The following is a 22,519-nucleotide window of genomic DNA, read 5'->3' on the forward strand; positions in this document are numbered from 1 at the left end:
AGGTGAGCGACGGCCTAAAAAGGCCGGGAGGACACTGCGGTATCTGCTGTCACCCCAGTAAAGAGCAGAGTCAGTGGCCCAGTCGCCAGCAGGAGCCCCTGCACTCGTACTGCTGCTGCTTATGGGCTACACCCAAAACCTCCAGGCATCCCAGCTAACACATGGGAAACATTGGTCCCATTTAGACCTAAAGGCGTTGACTGTTATTTTAAACAAGCATAGAAGCTCTGAAGACCAGCTTGACAAAGATCTACTAATGCATTGATTTCTGGCTGTTTAGGCAGTAATGAATTAGTGATATAAAATATACATTAACAACCTTGGTATGCTGCTCGTCAACTAAGCACAAATTCTGCTTTTTTATGTAGTCCTTGTTTACAAGGAGAATATCTTCCTAAAGGTAAATTTTAAGGAAATTAAAGAGATAGGCTTTGGCTTATCTAATTGGCAAAGGCACAAAACGTGTCTATTACATGTGGCTAATAAAAACTGAATAAGCATATTCCTCGAACTTTAGTTGGCACTGTTCATGCTCCTAAGGTTATACACAGTTTAACTGCAGCTTTTTACACAAGAGCTTGACATAAGGCAGGAAAAAGACCTTTATCCCCACCTATTAACTAACCAGATAATATACATTGTTAGTCAATAAGGAGATGGAGCACGTATTTCACAAACAGATTACCTGGAAACTTGATGGACGAGTCCTTCCCAGGACAGCCACGGTAACTGCTGTATGTAATAATTGCTTTGTCATCTCAGCAGTGGCAGAAATGGGTTCCCTCTATTGGCTCTGCAGATACTGTGGCACCTCATTTAATCAACCCAGGCTGCTGTGAACTTTGTTTTTCCAAACGTTAAGACAGGAAAATCTGGGTAGATATAAAGCAGGCCAACACAAGTAAAGCTCTCAAGAAGCAATGTTCCTAGTCACCGTTTTGCTATGTGAATAGTTATTCTTGATGAACAGTACAGAATTAGCTTATAAGAGATTTGGATCAAGTTTTTTTGAAAACTCATGCCTAAAGTGAGTGTCCTCCACCCTTAATTGTCTACATAAATGACCTGCTTTCCAAAAGCAGACACCAGCTCCTGTTTGCTTCTGAGGGAACAACTGGATGCCCAGTAGTTTAAATCAAAACATTTCCTCTATGCATGTGATTTTGGCTTGGAGACACAGCTTTGAAAAATCGCATCTCTGGTATAATGGTAAGAGCATTAATATTAGCAGGAAGGGTCACTGTATACTACTCTTGTTTCTGACATTATTTTATTTGTGGCATTAAAGTCACTGAACTCATCTGCTTTAATGATACAAATAAATAATTAAAAAATAACTTATCTTATAATGGGCAGAACTAACACTTGGGGGCAGGAGACACCTAATTAGCCTGTGACTTCATATCTGAGCTACTCACACCAGGCTTTCTTTATAATCAGTGGACAGAAATGGGCACTCCAAGGATGGGATTCATCTGATCAAGTGTATACAACTGTGGAAGGAGATAAATCACACTGCAGACTCCTCTGGCAAAGCTGATTAGATCTCTGCTAGCTCTAAAGGGAGCCTCATGATCTGAAGATGTTTGTGTGTCAGCTACTGCTTCCCAGGCATCAGTCCCTCCCTTATTGTCCAGCTGAGGTTGTGGTTTCATGCAACCATGGGCTCTTGCCAATACATGGCCCCACACTCTTCCCTACCCTAATCACATGGTCCTGTGTGTCAGCTCCAGCAATCCAGCAGCCCTGGGTAAATAGGATTAACTTGCTGATTTAGCTGAAAACTAACACTGAAGAAGAAGGATTTGGTTTTGGTTGCACTAGCAAGCAGATCTGACACCCCTCATGGTTGCATAATTGCTAGATTTGAGGCCTGGTTGGGAGAAGGAATGTGATTTGTGATGGGGAAAGGCAACTGCCTCTCTTGGCAGCAGCTGTTTTTTGGCAGGACTGGCTTAAGCTGACCACAAAATGGCCTCCATGGAAGGCAGTTATGATAACAGATTTAGTTACAGAATGAAAAGTCAACATGTTGACTCACTGTTTTGGGGTATGATTTGACAAACATCAGAAACATATGACCCTTGAATGAAAAAGAGGTGATGAGACGTAGCAGAGGTACACCTTTGTGTCTCCATCCTTATGTGAAGGCCACATTTAGCTCCTGAGGAGAGCAGCAGTGTCCAGGAGGTCTCAGTCAGAACTGCAGCATGCTCCAAACAACAGCATCAGTTCTGGGGGAGCCACTTTTAAATGATCAGGGCTGGAATAGTGTTATTTTGGCTCTGGGCAAAGCTTTTGTGCAAACACTTCCCAAAGTGGTTATCTGAAGAAGGTGTTTATAGTGACTGCAGACTTGCTTTTAATAGATGGCACTGATCATATGACACCATTTGCTGGAATGGCCTCTCTCTGAAAATGTGCAGTTTAGTAAGGACAATCTTTGTCATGAGCTTGGCTAATGTCTGACGAACAGCTAATCAACAGCTCCTATAGACCTAAACTTGGGGGGAGATTTATAATGAAAACACTTCAAACAGCAAATAAAACGGTGTTTTCCTTTCTACAGACATATCCATTTGTGTAAGACTGGAAAATTTGTCCTTCTGAAGCTGATACAACTCATATCTGTAATATATCAATGGTAAAATGATGAGCAGGCTAGAGCTCAGCCCCCAAACAGACTTTGCAGCACCAAGACAGCTGGATACAGTTCTTGCATGACGTGTGCTGTGGCAGCAAGAGTAGCAGAGCTGTGTGGGTAGGTGAGCCAGCTGGAAACACCAGGTATACCTGGGGAGCCTGCTGAGGATGAGCCTGAGGCCGCCTTCAAGACCAGACCTGTTGGTGCTGGGTCAGAAAGGGAGCCTGTGAACATGTGTTTTGCAGGGGTCCCCATGCCTGAGCGTGCCCTGCAACTCCTGTGCCACCAGGCTCAAGCTGGCACACTGCAGGCAGGCAGCCGGGTACGCAGAGCCGCGATGGTAGGATGTGCCATATCCTGCACTCTTGGCGCTTACAGGAACCACTCAGTAGGCTTGGTATAGGCACCGCCAGCGTGACAGCTTCCGTCCTAATTTGCCTGGGGATTTTCCTCTTGTGAGCCAATACTGTTCTTGTACTAAGTTCCTATATTGACTAGTGGCAATACTGTTCTTGTACTGCATTCTCATAGCTAGTCCAATCCCTGGGATTGAAATCAAGTCTTTGCGTGGCATGCCCTTGATGTCACTGGGCTCCCAGGAGGCATGGTGGTGTACCAGTGTGACCCCATTTATCAGGGCAAAATGTGCCATCATAGGGCATTTCTTCTTTGGCAGCATTACACGGAGGTGTTTGTCTCACACAATTCAAAGCTGCATTTGTTGAACTAGTTTTGAACTGAAAGACTTTTCAAATGTCAGAACATGCACATGATTTCCCTACAACATTAGCTGTTCATGCAAGCACTTCTAGGGACTTACCTTTGTAGGACTTGAGTGTCATTCTTCCTGCAGGAGTTCTTTAGCAATCCTACCCCAATGAAATTTAGCACCCTCCAGTGACAATGGAAACCCCTGCCCTCAAATAACCAACTCTGATGCCATACTATGTATGTTCTCTGACAGGGCCAGATGTTGTAGGTATGTGGAGTGGGCAGTAACTGGAAGTGGCACTGCAGGGATTTGCAACCTGAAGGTTGCTATTCCCAGGACAGCAGGAAACAAACATCGGGGTTCAAAGCTACCTGGCTTCAATCATGCTGCTGACACTGGTGGTGTCCGCGGAAGTAGGTCCTTACAGATGCTAGCGTAGAAATGCTGAAGTACTACTGGAAGTGATGGACTGGCCTCTTCCTTCTACTCCCACTTTGTCTCCCTACAACAGCGGTAGAGATGGGGAGAGAGCCTTGTGCCTACAAAAAGACCAGTGTGATCCCCAAGTCAGAGCAGATAGGGCCCTAGAGTAAAATTTTCAGAAATGGACACTTTGGTTAGACACATTCATCCACAGGCCACCACCTAGAAGTGTGATATCATTTCTGGTGCTGGGCATATGCACTTGCCAGTTGTCTCAGAGGAATTTGGGGTGCTCGGCACCTTGGGGTCCTGAACCTGAAAGTGGCAGGTGGCTTGAAAGTGTAACCACCCAAGTTTGACCACATTGGCTGCAGGTCCAAGAGAATCTCTTTTAAAACATATCTTCAGAGCATATATGAGGTGCTCACTTGTGCCATGGTGGTTCAGAACAGTGAAGAGTTGAGCGGAGAATTCTGGGACACCAGCCAGTGATTATATTAGACTGTGAGTAAATGTTCAAAACAAGAATATTTGTATTAATAAGGAATACTTAGATTATATTAATGAAGAATATTTTGATTTAGATAATGCTTCAGTTACAGCTAGAGCTCTCATTCTTTTTAAAGGTAATAAAAGGCAGAGCTTAACAATATGATTTATTAAAAATGACATGACAGATAATTTATTTCAGTAATACTCAAAATGTTACCCACCAATCAGCTGCAAAGACACTTTTTCATCCTATGACTTCAATATTTACAGAATTTTCCCATCCCTGTTGAATCATTACTTTTCTTTCCTGCAGAGAGATGGTTGTGTAGAAAAGTGAATAACAATACATTTTTCTGACTTTTTTTCTTGTAATGATTAATACGATGATGATTTTTCTCGTAGGATCCACTTAAACATTGAACAAATTATTAGCTCTAAAACCACAGAGTCTGTTAACTTCACAGCTGATTAGAGCAACAATTTTGCCTGCCTACCTGTGAATTTTAAGAAAATACCTATTGTACCATAAGCAGACAAAGTGGTAATCAAATCAGCCAGGAAATGCTCAAAAGTCCACTGAAAAACACATACTCATTAAAAACAGCTACAGATTGGTTGTTCAGTTAATTGTGGCAGAAGTTACAGATGAGTTCAAGGCTGCCAAATACTATTTGATCAAATGAATGAATTGATGGCAAGAAAACAAAATAGCTAACTTCGAAAGAAAAGATCAAAATCAAAAGTAAGAAAAGCATCCTCTAAAAACACTGTTTCTCTATTAGGGAGAAAAGTTTTTAGAAGGGAAAGAAAGAAGAAGATTTTTTTTCATCTGCTTTGCAAGATTCAGAAGAAAAATAATGAGATATTCTGACACACTCAACTTCTTTGGCATTCTGCTATTGACTTCTAAAGACCCCAAATTTCTCAGACACAGTAACTAGGTGGAAGAAGAAATATCTTTGTAGAGCAAGACACTCTTCACTTCTTATCTTTATGCCAATTACAGCAATAATCTTTCTTCACAGACCACAAGTGAAAGCATTTAAGAGCATGCTTAACTCTGTCCCTGTTCAAAGAAGGCCTTTTAATTGACTGCAAACACATGTTTAAGTCCTTTCCTTGATAAAGCTGCTTTCCTGAAGCAGGATATAATAGTGAATTTGACATGGAGCTATGTGAATAATAATATTCACTTTTCATTTGTATTGTTTTCCATTGCAAGAAATAAACTTGTTTGTATAGATAAGTGTACAGTGAATGTTTTTGTTGTTGGTGGTGTTGCTGACTGGATCTAATTTGAAGCAACCTTGTAAGGACAGCTAACAGAGAGAGACGTTGCCTGCAAGAAACACAACCTAAAATGAACACTGACAGCCTTGAAGTGGAACAGGCAGAGGGAGTCATGTTTGCCAGAGTCCCACAAGCCTTTGTTAAAAGCAGAGACAGGTCTGATGACTGCAGAGAAAGGGAACAAGTTAGGTGTTAAAAGGAGGCAGTATGTTCTGTGATATGTGACTGCGTTACAGGTTTATAGAGAGGGTTTCACCTTTTCCGAGCGGAAAAGGCACATAGCGGTGACCTGCCCTTTGTGGCTGAGCTCTCTCCACTTACAAGTTTGCACAGAAATTCAAAGGAAAAAGAAGTGACTTTGTTTACTCAGCAAACATGCTAAGTAACAGTGAATCTCCCAACCAAAGTCCCGTTCCTCCCGCAGTGCTCAGCTGACTTTGTTGGGAGTTGAGGAGCACTCAGTGCAAAACATTTTCTGCAGAAGAGGCAACGAGATGAAGCTCTCAGTCTAGCCTTTCCCTACACTGCCATCCAGTTCTGGGGCAGTACGAAGGTTCAGAGTTGTTTCTCCCCTCAGAACACATTTTCAGTAAGCAAATAAATTTGAAAACTGCTTATTTCACATGTGTGGACCGGAAGGTGAACTGAGAGAAGAACTGGGTGAGTCACAAACAATGCCTGGAAGCCTTAAAAAAAAAAAAAAAAGAGTTCTCCCTGCTTTGAAGATACAGTATTCTTCTCAAATATTTAAGCAGGAACAAAATGTTCTCATGTAAGCACAATGCCTTATGGCTTGACTTAGGTGAAGACTTGATTTGATAAAGGTGACCTTTATCAGTCACCTTCCTATTAGTCCTACAATTTATAAGGTTGCCATGTGGACAGTCCTAAATTTAGGAACCGTCCCTGTTCCTCTTGGATGCTGATATACGGTAACACAACAGAAAAGCCTGGGAATGGCAGTGTAAATCATGCTGGTTTATGAGAAAGACTCAGGGGTAAAGGCAGGGACGTGAGCTCGTGTTTGCTCCAGCTGCCTGTCTGTGCCTGACATGTCCAGCAGTGACACTCAACTGCCACAGGGGATCACAGGTACCCAAGCCCTTGAAGTGAACCAAGACCAGGGAGGGGCTGGGTCCCCCAGGATCCCCTAGGAAAACGCTGCATGCCCAGCCCTTTTCATCGGGGAGCAGAAGGCCTGAGGATACGCTGTCACCTCCTTCCTGGGAAGGACTCATGGCCTCCCACTCTCCTGAAGTGCACAGTCCATGTCCTGTGGCTTTTAGCCCCAGGAGGATTTCAGTATTCAGCCTGGTGGAGGAGGAAGACAGGCTATCCCTGGACAAGCGCAGAACATGCCATCTCGTACAGGGAAGATGGCAACAAATTGAGTATTTGTATGGTATCCTTGAGTGGATTAGGAGGTCTGGGGTGAAGAGATGTTAAAGGGATTACAGACTGATCTGGACATTGTTTACACATAAGAAATAAACCAAAGAAAGGTCATAACCCCCTTCCTATAAGTCAGGCAAAACTCTTTATGAAGTTTGTGTTCAATGTTGGTTAAGTTCTATTGGTAAGGACGTACTGTTATATTGATATCCTATATCACTGAGGTAGGGACCCAGTACTTCCAGTTATTGGGAAAAATATAACGACATCACTGGGGCAACCAACTAACACTCAGCTTCAGTAATCCCTGAAGTCCAGCACAGAAGAGACATCACACTTCTTTGAAATTCCTGTAAAATGATAACCCTCCCTATCTGCAGGAATTTTAAAGGGTTCAAGCTGTAGTAGTTTTTTTGACCCATATTTCCTAAATTCTGATAATCCTTCCTTATTAACTAATGGCTTCTTGTGGGGGCGAGAAGGAGAGAACATGGGCATGTTCCATTTCAGCATAATTGATGGTCAGCTTCCTGACTACATATAACATCTTATTAAATGATATTATGGCATACGGGAAGGGAGGTACATGAGAAGAACGTTATAGCAATCTAATTACTGCCTCTCTTACAGTAGTGTTTACCATGGTCATTAAAGCATTCCATATGGTTTCCTACAGCTGAACAACTGAAAATGTAGCAGACCTAGATTTTGACATATAAACAGTCTCACAAAAAATGGGGTTCAGGGCCATAGGTCAGTACAGCAGCAACTGTAGTGCCTAAGCTGTGTCTGTAATGCAAGGAACATGACACTGTAGAGTAAGGGAAGAGGAGGGAATAGCATGCAAAGATGAGAGCAACATGGAAAACAGATGTGGACTCACTGGGACTCCGCTGAGTGTAGCGGAAGCCAGTTCCAAGGTCTCGGTTATGCTTGTTGATACTCTTTTTTTGTGGAAGTGTCAACACCTCCTGTCACCTTACTAATGAAATGAAACTAGCTTCCAGCTCCAGCTGTTAGGGACCTTTGCATAGACCCTGAATCATAGCCCCTTCAGAAACTCCAAGCAGAGCAACAGGCTTTTGCAATCTCATTACATCTTCTTTGTGGAGCATCACAGTTTTCTCACTTCCTCCATATAGTCATACATACAGCTGTAGCTGTACAGCTACAAATAGCTATGGCTACTTGTTTCCTCTTGCTCCATTTTCCACTCATGGAACATCCTTGGACAATTTCTTTCTTGCTACCTTGTTGGTTGGCCCCGTGGAATGTGGCAGATAAAGTAAGGAGTCATTGCTAGAGCTCATCTGGATCCTTCCCATTTGATGTGCTGCTCAGCTCACTGCAGTGGGCTGAGGCACACATGCCCTAAGTCCTGCTCAGACAAATTAAAAATGGAAAAACAAATTCATGAAAAGATGTGAAATGATGAACTTGCTGCCATTTCAAGGATATGAAACAGAAGCTTTTAGCATGACCAAAATGTTTACCATGCAGAGAGTAGGAGCATCCAGGATGTTCAGGAATGATGATATCAAAACACTGATTAAATTTTTATTAGTTGCTCACTGATTCTACATATAGGAATGAAAGAAGTAATTAGATACCACTTCTTAATATTTGCTACTCCTAGTTATATGTTTTAAAAAGCTTCATAACGCTTATCCAATAGTTTAGGGCTCTGTACAGGGAAGAAACAACTAATGGAAATGGAGAACCACGTGTCCGCACCCCAGAACAGAGATGTGCCCACGACACAGTAAGGACAGTGCCTGGCTGGTGATTTTCAGGCTGGGGCAGGGGGATTAGGGGGGCGTCCAGGTGCAATAAGGTATTAGGGGGCACAGGAAAGATCACAGATTGACAAGAATAACATATTTAATGCATTCAACATAACAATAACTTTGTTGCTATGTGAGTAATCGAATTAACAGCCAGTTGCAAGGAAGATCACCTTGCCTCCCAGAAAACCACCTTTCTTCCTGCTCAGTGGCTCTGAAGGTGAAACCACGACCAAAACCCCGACTGCTCAGGCTGCAAGGAGCGAAGGGCCAAACCCGCGGGCACCACCCCAGCCCCACCTGTCGCCCCACCAATCTCGCCTCTTGCTTTGCTTTCACTGGCAGCTCAAAAACTTCAGGCGATCAATGGATTCGTTCTCTTGGCTCTACGGTGGTGACGGGGGAACAAAAAAAGGCGGCTGTTGCATTTGTGAGAGTTAGACCTAAGCGTAGTATTATTTTCTTCCGTACTTGCTGTGAGCGCAACGTTTCAGCGATGCCCGGACTGTGGGGCTCAGAAGCTCTCTGGTGTCGAGGGGAGGCCGGGGGAAGTGCACGGGGCTGCGAGACATAGCTGTGGGGATGGACACACAGCTGGGAAGCACCCGGCAGCTGGAAAACGGGAACAGTGATTTGCTCGGGCTGGGGATGGGTGCTGGGCTTGAGCAGCTCGACCGCCGGCTGCTTCCTCCTCGGCGAGCAGGCAGGGACGGAGCGGCCGCGGCCGCGCACAGCCCTTCCTACAGCCTCGGGACCGGCGAGGACGGCGCTGCTCCTTCTCGTGCCTGTCACCCGGCGGAAAGAAAAAACACCCAGCTGAAAGGAGGGGCTTCAGCACGGCCAGAGGCTCGCGGGGAGCGGGCAGCCCCAAGGGGCCGCCGGCCCCGCCGACCTCGGCCCCGCCACCGGGCGGGCGTTGCTGCCCGCAACGGCCACGCGCGACGTCACAAAGGCCCCGCTGCCCGCACGCGTGACGTCACAAAGCTCCCCCTCACCCCGCCCCGCGCGGCTCTCCGCAATGGAACGGCTCGGCTCGGCTCGGCCCCTCCCCCGCGGCGCGGCCCGCAGGCAAGCCCCGCCCCCCGCGCGCGCCGTGTGAAGCGCACCTTTGCACGAGTCCCGCTCGCCGCGGGGCGGGGCCCGCGGGGCGGTGAGCGGGCAGGGAGGAGGGGAGGGGAGAAGAGAGGCCGACCGGCTCCGCCAACCGCAGCCCGCTCTGAGGGGCGCGTCACGCGAGGCCCCGCCCCCCAGCCCCGGCCCCGCCCGGCGCCGTGGTGCGGCCGCGGCCAACGGGCGGCGCTGGCGGGGCGGGGCCGGCCGTCGCGAGGGCGAGCGGGCCAATGGCGGGAGAGGCGGGGGGCGGGGGCGGGCGGGCGCCGCCGGCCGGGGGGGCGGCGGCCAATGGGGCGCGGGCGGGGGGGCGTGGCCGTGCCGGCTCGGGTTCCGTGTGGAAAGAGTGAGGGGGCTCGGGTGCAAAGTTTGCTCGCCCAGCGCCTGCGGAGGGAGCGGCGGCGGCCGGGCCGCGCTCGCGCTCGGGGCTCCGCCGCCGCGCCCAGGAGCCGTTGGTCGCGCCAACCGCCGGCGGCGGGGCGGCTCTCCGCGCGCCTGCTCCGCGCTGCGCCGACGGCCGCTGCCCCGCCGCGATGTGCGGGGGGATGGCGGCGAAGGGGCCGGGCGGGCCGCGGTGGTGGCAGAACCGGCGGGCCCGGCTGCTGTGCATGCTGGCGCTCACCTTCCTCTTCTTCGTGGTGGAGGTGGTGGTGAGCCGGGTCACGTCGTCGCTGGCCATGCTCTCCGACTCCTTCCACATGCTCTCCGATGTCATGGCCTTGGTCGTGGCGCTGGTGGCCGTGCGCTTCGCCCAGCGCACCCGCGCCACCAAGAAGAACACCTTTGGCTGGGTGCGGGCCGAGGTGATGGGCGCCCTTGTCAACGCCGTCTTCCTCACTGCCCTCTGCTTCACCATCCTGCTGGAGGCCATCGAGCGCTTCACGGAGCCCCATGAGATCCAGCAGCCGCTGGTGGTCATCGGTGTGGGGGTGGCAGGACTCATCATCAACCTGCTGGGGCTCTGCCTCTTCAACCACCATGGCGTCGGTGGCCACGGCCATGCCCATGGGCACTCGCACAGCGGCAGGCAGCACCCCCGCGGTGGCCTCAAGCCTGAGCAGCCACCCGGGGACGGGGATGCTGCCCTGCACCGGGAGGAGACCAGCACCTTGGTGGAGAACTGCAGCAGCTCCAACGGAGTCAGCCAGGAGAAGCTAGGTAAGCTCTGCGGCACCTCTGCCCTCTCCCATCCCAGCAGAGAGGTGTCAGGAAAGGAGGAGAGGTCTTTTCCCCGAGGAAGGCGGTGGGCACCCCACTGCCACCTGGCACAGACTTCGTGGGGACCATCTCTTTACTGCAGGGGAAGAGGCTAGAAGTTTTCTTATCAGTGCTCTGGGGCGCACAGTAGTTGCATCTCTGTGCCTTTTCTCCAAGCGCCGCAAAGCGCGCTTTAAGTTGTGTCTTCGTCTTGTAGACAGGGCAGCACGCGGAGGAGTCTTAGGATAACACAGTTTGCCCTGGAAAAAGTTGATGCTGGTGGAGAAGGCACATGACAAATGTTTTTGCCTAGTGACACAAGCTGTCACAAGACCTTGCCCTAATGCCTTCTGAACTGGCTGTACATCAAATAGAGTACAGCTCAACACCTTGGTCCTGACAGTCGGATCTCTCTGTTGGGTTGGTTATTAGCTACCTGAGAAATTTTCTCATGTTGAAGTGAAGTATACATATTGAAGTATATTCCATCGTAATAGTGTTGTACTTCTTCAGGATATGCTTATTAGTAGGAAGAAATCTTAAAAATGTAAGTCAGAACTGCAGAAGTCACATAATAGGTGCTGAGTGGAGCTTGCTGGTTTCAAAGTACAGGCATGGTTTCTTTGAATTAGTTTTCCTTTAGCTCCCTAATGCATGCGGCTTCCCACTCACTTGCATGCATACATAAACTTATAATCTCCCCAATTCTGATCAAGCTGTCTCCTCTGTGGGAGGGAGCCACTTTCGTTATTTTTTAATGGCTCCAAAGGCCTGGATAGTTTATTCTGAAATCACTTGGTCAAAGCCAAGTGCTGCATACTAGCAGAGTGAAAGGTATGTAATTGCCAGTTCCCTACTTTAATCATATGGCATCCCTGTTACTGTGCAGAAGGGGTTTCAGGGCCCGTGTTCAGGGTGACATCAGGAGACCATTGTTTTAGATTAAATTGAGCTTACTTGCACAGGGTGAACTTTGTTACAGTTTTGGTACTTCTGTGGTCAGAGGTTCCATTACACATTTGAGAAACTTAGCAGTTTCTCTATCTCTCCTCTCTCTGTCTTTTCTTCTTCAGTATTTTGGCTCCATGTTGCTTTTGAAAAGTCAGGTTTTGCAAGAAGATAGGAAAGTTCTTCTGAATACATTACACCATTTTCTTGACCACATAATAAGCCTCTTAATATTGTGCCAGTTCCAAGGTAGGTATCCTAATAATTAGTTTCAAGCAATATAAAATTCATTTTGCCATTAACTTAATTGATATCTAAACTTGTGCATTGTCCTTGTGTAGTGAAACCTGAGTTGTGCTTTTAGCTAAATTCTTGACTAGTTCTCTATTAAAAGATTGAATTCTAGTATGGATTAAAATATACATTGTTTTCAGCTAACTTCTCTGGAGTTTCTCATGGATATCCTTCTAGCAATAAAGAATAATTTGTTGTGGGTATTTAGTATGTAATAGGGCATAATTTTGGTCATATGTGAAATTTTCAAATAAGTTTGTATGTCCTCTGTGCCATGTCATGATTATGTAATGGATTGAGTTATTCATAGTTAACCTATGGAAATGTTACAGGTAATGGTGCTTGAAGACTTAAAAGAAGCTGTAAGATGTGTAAGTGAAGACTAGAGAAATGATTAACAGTAGCATTATGCCTTCATTGGAAATTACAAATGGGGGTAGGCTCTGTTTTCTTAAGGTTGAAGTGGAAATGTAGTGATAGCCTGGGGGCTAGTACTGTGCAGGTAATCTTTATGCCTACACTTTATATAAAGTAATCAGTTTATAGTTAAATTCAAATCAGACATATTTCAAATTGACAGATTTTAACCAGTTGCCATTAAAAAAGTCTCAAGAACTTCCTGGAACTGTGCTTCCTGTCATCCACCCCTTATGGATAGGTCTACTGATTTTCCGAATCTCCTTTGATCCAAGTACTTGGTGCACTGCAGAGTGTCAGAGAAGTTGTCTTTGTTCTCATTGTGAGTCCAGAGGTCTGAAATCTGTAACCTGAGATATCTTCCTCTGATTTATTGAGTTCTGCTGGAAAGTTCCAGGCCCTAGTGACATTTCCATATTCTATAACTCCTAGAAGTTGTATGGAAAATGTAGCTGGAGCTTTAGTACAGAAGTGTGAGAAACGGCATAATGAATCCTGGGCTTGGAACTTACCCACTCAGCCTTCTTCGTTATGAGCCCAGTCCCTTCTTAATAAAAGAAGGAACTTGCAGACACTTTTATGATTACAGAACCACAGCCATGATAGCGGAGTGGCAAAAGCTATAGGTCATACTAACATGTTAATGTTTACAAAGCTCTAAACTGAATAACCCTGGCTGCAGTAAGAAGTCCTTGTTTCAGTTTTTAAGGCCAGTAGCCAGTTCCCATTAGATTTCTTTAACACTGCAAGTTTTCTGTCCAGAGAAGAACTTCTGAAGAAAAGTTAGAGGTTGATTGTGTAAAATACTTTCAATTATTAAGGTTGGAAAATACTTTTTTTTTGAAAAGTTTGACAGCACCTCTTTGTAGTGATGTGTGCATTTATTCCTCTATAACTAGTTAGATGTGATGGAGCGGTGGTATGAAAGACACTTTTGACAAAGGAGTGTACTAAAATGTTCGTTTGTGCATTACATGGTTCATGGCACATGGTTTTGGATGTCAACGCCTATATGTCACTTAAAAATATATATATATTTTAAAATGAGTACTAAAAATATATCTGCTTGTGTATTCTGATATATAAAGAACACTAGTTCATGGCCTTTGAGAACTTCAGAGATTGTATTGTATTTCAGACTTGTACTGTCCTGTAGTCAGTACTGCTGATAAGTCTTGTATTTTAGACCTAAAAGCTCAGCTCAGTGTATCAGTTCTGCTGGCTACATGCTCCATCTCAGAAAATCTTTCTTATACTTGAATTCAGAAGTCTTTTGAAAATGAACCCCTCAACCTGAAGAGAAGTGACTATGAAGTAGTATCCATACAGCTTTCAAACTTCTGACCTCATAAATTTTAATATAAAATGTAAATGCATTACCATGGTTTAAGAGAGATTTTAGCAATGTGATTATCCTTCTGGCTTTTTAAAAGAAGGAGCAAATACATCATAAGTTACTTAGCTACTTAACCAGCTTTTATAAGCTCTGTAATTCTGTATTTTAAGGAATGAACAGCAAGTAATCAAATGCTTAAACAACTGGAAAATGTGAAACCAGCTTTCAGTAAAATAAATTCAAATGCATTCATCTTTGTACTTTGCCACTATACATTTTTAAGCTCCATATAGAAACAATTGCCCTCTACAATATTTACATCATTTATTGGGATAACTGAATATTTCTCAGACAGAGAAAATGTTGGTAAGTGTCAGGGGCTGAGTTGCTTGTTATCCAGTTTTCTATGGAATATGACAAACGTATGTTGGTTATTATTTTATATGGAATTGCAGTAATATTGTGTAGTACTGTAGCATGTGTCTAATCATTTTCCTGCTTTCTTGTCAGGTGATATGAAAGACAACACGGCTGACCTACAAGTTAATGGGAATGCTGGTCATTACTCTCTGGATGTAGAGGAGGTTGAAGAAGACTCTAGTGCGCAACTTAACATGCGTGGAGTTTTTCTGCATGTTTTTGGAGATGCCTTAGGTTCAGTAATTGTGGTGGTGAATGCCTTGCTCTTTTATAGTTTGTGGAATCCATGCCCCAGAGACGGGCCCTGCATTAATCCATGTGTCAATAATCATTGCATGGAAAATGCTACTTTATCCCAACCACTTGGCAAAACTAACCAGTCTGAGCAAGAGAGCATTATGGTGGCTGGTCCATGCTGGTTACTATATTTAGATCCTGTCCTTTGTTTGATAATGGTTTGTATACTCCTTTACACAACTTATCCGTTACTTAGGGAGTCAGCCCTTATACTTCTGCAGACTGTTCCCAAACAAATAGATGTTCATTCTTTGAACTCAAAATTACGTACCCTTGAAGGGGTTGAAGCAGTCCATGAATTACACATTTGGCAACTAGCAGGCAGTAGGATCATTGGCACTGCTCACATAAAATGTACTGACCCTTCCGCATACATGATGGTGGCAAAACGCATAAAAGAGATCTTTCATGATGAAGGGATTCATGCAACTACCATTCAGCCTGAGTTTGCCAGCGTTGGCTCTGAATCAGGGAGAGGGAAATGCGAGTTTCCTTGCAGAACTCAGTGTGCTTTGAAGCAGTGTTGCGGAACAGGAGAAGATAATACTGGAAAGAAGACAGAAAAATCTTCGTCACTTAGTATTTCTTGTTCAGAAGTTGTCATTGAATTTCCGCATAACAAAACTAGAAGGACTAAATCAGAGAGCATACCTTCGGTTAGGCTGGAGGCAAATGCTGATCAAAATGAGCAGTTTGAATCATCTCTGTAACTCCCAGAATGGTGCTACCTGAGTTTCGATGACTTTGACAACAGCTATATTGCAGGAGGAAGGGACAGACGTTTGAGATGCAATTCTGCCAAGTAGCGTAATTGCTGAAGTCCTTGTTCTTGTCATATTGCTAAATCTAGAATGCTTGTTTTAAAGAACATAATGTCACTGTCATGATACAATGTGTTTGTGTTGACTTTGTACTGAGACAGACAGAAAGTGCACCATGCTGTAACAACTTCAGAAAACCAGTTTCAACATTTCAGCGGAGACACTTTTTGTTGTGCTTCAGATTGAATTTTTTTTTTCCAGTGAAAGGATATTTGAGGGATAAGTATATAGGAACTCAATATGTGTTACAGATTTCTTGGACCTGCTTTTTCCTTTAATATTTGATTTGTAGATATTTTAATATATTGTTTATTTAGAAACCCTAAGGAAACCAAAGTTCGTAGAACATTTTTAAAGCTATAACTACTCAAAACTGGAAACCACTTTGTCAGTTTCACATATTTTTCTTAAACCTATATAATAAAAAATGTGAAGGCTTTTCTAATGAATTTATCATATAGCATATTTTAAAGAAAACATCATGTGATTGTTAGAAACTGTCCCATCTCTTTATGGTAAGGTCATAAGTAATTAAAATCAACTGCCTATGAAAATAGCAGATGTGAAAGGTTTTTTCTATCAAAATGGAAGTTCAAGCTGCTGTATACTGCTCTGATCAAGACGTGAGACTGGCAGATAGAGTAACACATACTTTAATATTTTTTGGATTTTCTGGTGTTCTTCCTTATTTTCAAGTTGTGTGTCTCATCATAAAAAATTTTTGGAGTTTAAAGAATCCTTGACTCACAGTGCTGTGAATGAAGAGTTGGAGCTTCAGTTTTAACAGATGCTCAGTTAACTAATCAATTCTTTTATCTCAGTAATGTCAATAAGATCTCTGTCGGGAGGCAAGTCTGTCAAGCACTGACAGTGTAACTCATGCTTCTCAAAAGCATAAACTGTAGCTTCCCTAAAAAGTCATTCAGTGATGCCTTCTGCTGTGATTCAGTGTATCCATAAGCACTTGCAGTGGCAGGAATCCTGGCCTCGGTGACGTCTGTAGAAGCTTTCCACTGACTTCTGAGGGAGTCTGGTGGGTAGGATTTCATTCACTGTATTTTTGCACTTTAAGATGTGCATCACATGATTTCACTTACTGAGTATCTAAATCTATGGTTTAAAATGTTAACTCAGTTAATTGACAACTGGCTCTAAAGAAGCTGTTACAGTGTGCTGCCACCTTACACCTTCACAAAGGAGAAACTGATCTGTGGACTCTGAATTTGGTGGAGAGTAGATGAGAGTTGAAGATAAAATAAACAAGGAATTTAAAACTTCAGTCTCTAGTAAACTCCCTGACCCTTTAGCTCCACCTTCAACTTATATATGGGAAATAATGCCTTGTAATTAATTGACTCCTCCTACGCTCAAAACTGGAAAACAACTCAGATCTTCCATTGCTTGCTGTATGACTCTGGACATGTCAGATAAACACTCTGCCTCAGTTTCCCTGTCTTAAAATGGGGATAATACCTACCTCACAGGGGTGTTGTGAGGCTTAACTCGTGTGTGAAGAGCTCTGAGACCTGTTACTGGAAGGCACTGGAAGGAGTGTAAAATGTTAAATTACTTAGTGTTCACTCCTTCTACAAATATATTGCAATACCTAGGCACAACAGAGGGAACTGAGGATAGTTTTGGCCTTATCAAATTCTTCAATGCTGTGGTTTTCAGGTTTTTAACAGTATTTAAATGTAGATTTTTTTAAAGAATGTTTTTTTTAGTGAAGGGAATGTAGCTTTGCCTTCAGAACATCTTGCTAGTTGCATTTCTAATATGCGTCTCATATGATACTTGCTCCTGTGTAGTTCAAAATAGCCTGCTGCTCATTAGACCTGGATTGCCCAGGTTGTGTCAGTGGTCTTACTCAACTTCTCAGCAGAGCACTGCAGTCAACTCTCGATTATCCATGGGTGGATTACCAGTGTTGTATATTAACTGTGCAGTGTACACAGCCAAACTAGCTCTGTGTATGCCAATGCATTGGCCAAATGCTATGTGCCAAAGCATTGGCAAAGCAGGGGAGCTCAGCCCGGAGGTGCTCAGGGCAGCTTGGCATGAGCCTGCTCTCCCGGGGTTTAGCAGCTTGGGTGCAGTGTGGCACCGTGCAGTTATATTGCCTCTTGGCTGGTCAGATGCATCCACAGAGAGCTGTGCTGTGTGGATGTGTCAGTTAAGCTTCACGCTGGCTTGGGGATGTTGGTGCTTCACAGTCATCAGCATCACTGACCTTTCTCTGTGTTTATGCTTGTTGTATAGTCTCATAGACTAATTTAAATATGTTAATATAGTATTTATATATGTTTTTTGTCTGAATTATCTTAACTCTTTCTCCTGTTACCTGTATATGATCTAGAGTTGACTGTTAAATGAGAACTTGTATGAGACTACATTTGCAAAATATACTACCACTGCTAGTATACTACAAAGTATTAACCAAGTAAATTTTGAAATGAACAAAGTACTTTTTTTTTTTTTTGAAATGTGTATCCTTGCTTTTTATGGTAAACTTTCACTAATTACTTTGCTCGCTAGTTTGAAATTGGTCTCAGTCATTATGAGTATGAATTGTTTAGGTCCTGCTGTATATCACTAATGCGTTGTAGAACTACTGCTCTTTAGTTTATTTAAAAAAAAGCAAAACCAAAAAACCCAAGACAAACCATAGTAGCACTGACAAGCCTGACTTATTTCTCTCCTGTTGCTTTTATAAAAAGAGAGCAACTGTTAAGTCTTGACAGTTGTCACTGTTGGTTAACAGTCTCAGTAAATGCATCTAAATAGATGGAATTGTAGCCACTAATTCCATTGTAACTATTTAATCTTTTTTTCTGCCAGAAGTCATATTTTTCTATTACTGTGTCCATTGCAGGCAATGGCTAGCTTAAAAGACAAAAAGCTCTCCCCCACATTGTTTTTATTACCAGGACAGGATGCAAATGTGATGGTGGTGATGGTGATGGGGCAGAAGGGGGGTTGCGTGGCCTCTCTTTGTCACGGGAGGTTGTGCACGTGCAGCACCAGCTGGTGTTAACGGGGGCCCTTGGGTCTCTCTAGCCCTCAATGGTAAGTTCACTCTAAGTATATAGTCAGGTCAAGGTGGTGGCTGTACAGCAGCAGGGCCACAATTTGTGTGTTTGTTTTGGCTGTACTAGATGCAACTGCAGCCTGCTAACTTGCAATATAGCTTGATTTTTTAACCTTGTCTGTGGTTACACAGACTGGATTTATTTTGAAGATCACAGTTCCAGAATACTGGGAGCATTCAAAAGTACTGCGCGATCTGTCTTTTTTTTTTTTCCACAAAGCATGAAACTAGTGAATCTCATGTAAGTGAACACTGCAGTGGTGGGGAGCTAATTGTATTGTGTATCACATTCCTGAATTTTTAAAATAAAAAATATGGAACACTGATTTTAAGGAAAAAAAGTTTGTATTTCAATGTCTAGATTGTTTATGCTTCTGATTAAATGTGTCAGATGTACCAACATCATTGGGTGAAGTCTGTTATATTTAGTACATGTCTCATCCAGAAACATGTTATTTTAGAGTCATTTCTTAAGTTATACCTGCACTCAGGTTGCAGTGTAGAACTAATTCAGACACTCAGTGGGCCACAGTATCATGAAGCTTTACTTTTTAGCAGAGTAAATTGCGTCTGTGGAACGCAATTACAGTTCTTACAGTTTTAGCTAGATTGCTTTCAACATCCGCTCTAGAATTCTAGTAATATCTTTTATGCTGCAGGTATTCGGTATGGAGGTACACATAGTTATGTAAAAGACAAAACTAGCTCTGACTTGTGACTCCCAAAAAGTCATGGGAAGGGCTCAGTCCTGTAAAAGTCTGAATTCATAAATAGTTTCCTGGGGCTGACGAGTAGTTACTTGCATGCAAAGAATTATCTGCAGGAGTGAGTCCAAAGCTTCTGCCAGTACAGGCTGTCTTTTGAAGAACAATTGAAAATACCTAAGTTTAATGGATTTTTTAAAATCAGTAGTACTGTGATATTTTTCAATTTGCTGCAGAAATTCTTAATTCTGGATTTTTCCTTTTCCCCATTCTCCCCTCCCGTCCAAAAAATAGAAAAGCGCACTGAATGTCCTACGACTTGTACCAAGTTTAGCTAAACTGATATTTTGTGCTTCTGAAATTGGGCCATCAGGCTTTAGACACTGACTGATGGAGTTCAGGGGGAGGGAGAAGGCTTCCTGCCTTTCTCTTTCCCCTGTCCCCCCTTTGCACTTTCTAATCTCTTCAGCTATGGAGAAACCAGCAGGGCAGTGGCAGACAGGGCAAATTTTATATCTAGATGTTCTGAGTTCCATGTGAAGGGAATGGGAAATACTGTGAACTATTTTTAAGAGCATATAAATATGCTCTGACTATTTTAGTTTCACAGCACAGCATCGGTTACTCCCTTTTTAGATCTGTGTTTAAGTTGTTCAGTTCTGTGTTAATTTTGGCTTTTTCTCTGCTGGATGGAAAGAGGTGGATGCTTCATCTGCCTGAACCAAAGCCAGTCTTGATAATTTTCCAAGTTAAACCTAACTTTGCTGATAACAGGAGGTCTGATTATTCCTTATGACCTTTGGTTTGTGTGGTTAGCTGCCTCTTTTAGGTACAGTACCGTCTTTTAGCAGGCTCAGGTTTATCTTTTTACATTCACTGTGTTATCTAAGTAGTTTAAAAGCAAAACCACAGTACTGAAAAATATCTCTCATCTACATGTTTCCAAAAAACACATGGGATAAATTTGGCTTCTTTTTTTTCGTGTCCTGGATCCTGTTTCTGAGCAATGTTGAAATATAATCGACATAGCTAGATTTCATTGATGAAATTTCTTCTTGGTTTCTTTTTAAATAAATGCAAATGTTTTTTTTTGTTTGTTTTGGGTTTTTTTTTTGTATGAAGTACTAAAGTCCTGAGAAAATAAATGGAGCTCTGTGGTGTCAAATACTTTTAGCTGGGATTTCTTTCTTAGGTTAATTTCTAGGAAGAGACGTGACTAGTAGGAATGCACTTCCACAGTCTCCCAGAATCTCAGAAACAAACACAAGGAGCACAAGCAGAAGCAGAGTTAATACATGGGTTGTAAAATCATGGCCTCCAACTGTCTGCATTCCAGGTGCAGTTAAAAGAATAGTTGCTCAGTTTTAATATCATGTGAAGAGCTAATTAGAATTATGCAGAATGCATTTTTTTTTCAAGCAAAAATAGCCTTTGGAAAGAATCAAAAAAATCTTCCTGTCCTGTTAGTTGGCAGTATTTAAGTATCCTAACGTACAGGTCAACAAGGTAGGCTTGCTAGCAGGTGTTTGTACTGCTTTGTAGCTTGATTTGTTTCAATTCAGAAACATCACAGTATTTAAAATTTGTTGGGAGAAAAGTACTGACTACAGAAAAAGAATATATAGCTGTCAGTAATAATACTGTGGAGGGCAGGATTGTTGCTAAGGTCTGCCTTGAGCTGTCCATAAACTTGCAATGATGTGTTCGTTATGGAGCCCTTCACTGATGCAACTTCAGCAACTGTTCTTTTCTGCTTCAAAGAGGAAAAGTGATTCCGTGCTATAGGCTCTACACAGCTGTAGGAAGGTATGTTTGGTTTTACTGTAAACGTTGTCTGTGAATAGGTTTTGCCATTTTCCAAAGCTACTTCTACATCATCATGAAAAAAAGTGATCTGTCCTTAAATAGGCCTTCTTTGTGAGACACGCTAGTGTGGATTTTTTAATTAATAGGATGGGATGGGAAGCTTCAGGTCTGTAGGTTATTTTTGCTTGCACATGTATCTTCACCCCTGCCAATCCTAGACTGCAATCTGCAACCCAAGACAAGTAGGAGACCTGTTGCCTGACCACCTCAAGGACTGGATCCAGCTCCTAGAACAATTCCTTCTTGCTGCTTTTGCTTTGGAGGAGCTGATGGCACAGGGGAAGGGTAGGATGGGAGTGAAGCCGAATCTGACTCCATGCAGGAGAGTGCTTTCAGCAGGCGTTTTAGTCTCAGTCTGGCCTGCGTGAGCATCCCAAACCTGGCATGAAGCCTTTGGCACTGAAACTTCAGGATGAGGTCCTCAAGCCTTCAGATGTGGGATGATGTTTCGAAGGCTGGGTAGTAGCCCTGAGCTAGTAATTTGGCAATGCTTTGGCATGGTGGCAGGGAATGCTGTATTACTGGAGAAACTGTCCTTCAAGAGAGGTAGAAGAAAATCCTCCTCTTTTTTTATAATTTTTTATATATATATACACACACACATATATATATATATATATATATATTTATTTATTTATTTTGGATAATGAGTACAAACTTCAAAATAGTGTTGTTAGCCCTGCTGGTCAGGCCGAACTTTAATCCACCCTCATGTCATACATGCTCCACGTCTGGTTGCAGTGCAGGTGGGCATCCCACGTTTTCCTTACACTAAGCTAGCACAGCTAAGAATAGCCGTGCTGAGGCTGTGGAGCAGGATGTGCAGCCTGCTGGGTTTCCTGTGTTTGTACTTGCACTGCTGGCCTGTGCCGAAGTCTGTTCTGCACCATCTTCCCTGCCATCGCTGCTGGAATTGCGAGGTGGATTTGTTAGATTTAATTGATTAGATTAGATTCGTTTCAGGTTTGCCAACACTCGTTTCAATTGGGCCCTGCAGTAGAGGCATAACCTCAGCAGAGTGAGATATTTACTCGCCGCCACTCTGATTTGCTTCAGAGTGTGTTTGCTGGGCGTACCCTGGTGCTGCCGGCCCGCTGCAGACAGCGTGCTGTTTCAGCAGCAGGGGAGGGCCGTGGACCTGGTGTTGGCTTTGCTGATTTGTTTGAAGTTACCATGCCATCCCTCTAGCTGAGGGAGCAGTGCGGCAGGTACGTACCGTGAGGACAGCAAGGTCAAGTCTGAGCAGTTAACCAGGTCATTGGCACTTCCCTGGTTAATCACTCG

At 43.7% G+C, this 22,519-nt stretch overlaps 1 protein-coding gene across 1 annotated transcript; it reads left to right on the top strand.

Moving 5' to 3' along the window:
- The first annotated feature begins 10,351 nt into the window (after positions 1–10,351).
- On the top strand, positions 10,352–18,947 carry SLC30A1 (solute carrier family 30 member 1). Its single transcript, XM_013949916.2, has 2 exons — positions 10,352–11,005; positions 14,550–18,947. The coding sequence occupies exons 1-2, from the start codon at positions 10,381–10,383 to the stop codon at positions 15,464–15,466; spliced, it is 1,542 nt and encodes a 513-aa protein (XP_013805370.2). The 5' UTR covers positions 10,352–10,380; the 3' UTR covers positions 15,467–18,947.
- Positions 18,948–22,519: the final 3,572 nt, after the last annotated feature.

Source organism: Apteryx mantelli, chromosome 3 (assembly GCF_036417845.1).
Source record: "Apteryx mantelli isolate bAptMan1 chromosome 3, bAptMan1.hap1, whole genome shotgun sequence".
Taxonomy (NCBI): domain Eukaryota; kingdom Metazoa; phylum Chordata; class Aves; order Apterygiformes; family Apterygidae; genus Apteryx; species Apteryx mantelli.

Bases quoted from the DNA above. Each gene is read 5' to 3' on its own strand.
- SLC30A1 (XM_013949916.2), top strand. From the start codon at position 10,381: ATGTGCGGGGGGATGGCGGCGAAGGGGCCGGGCGGGCCGCGGTGGTGG. The intron at 11,006-14,549 runs GTAAGCTCTGCG...CTTTCTTGTCAG, and splicing joins AGTCAGCCAGGAGAAGCTAG to GTGATATGAAAGACAACACG.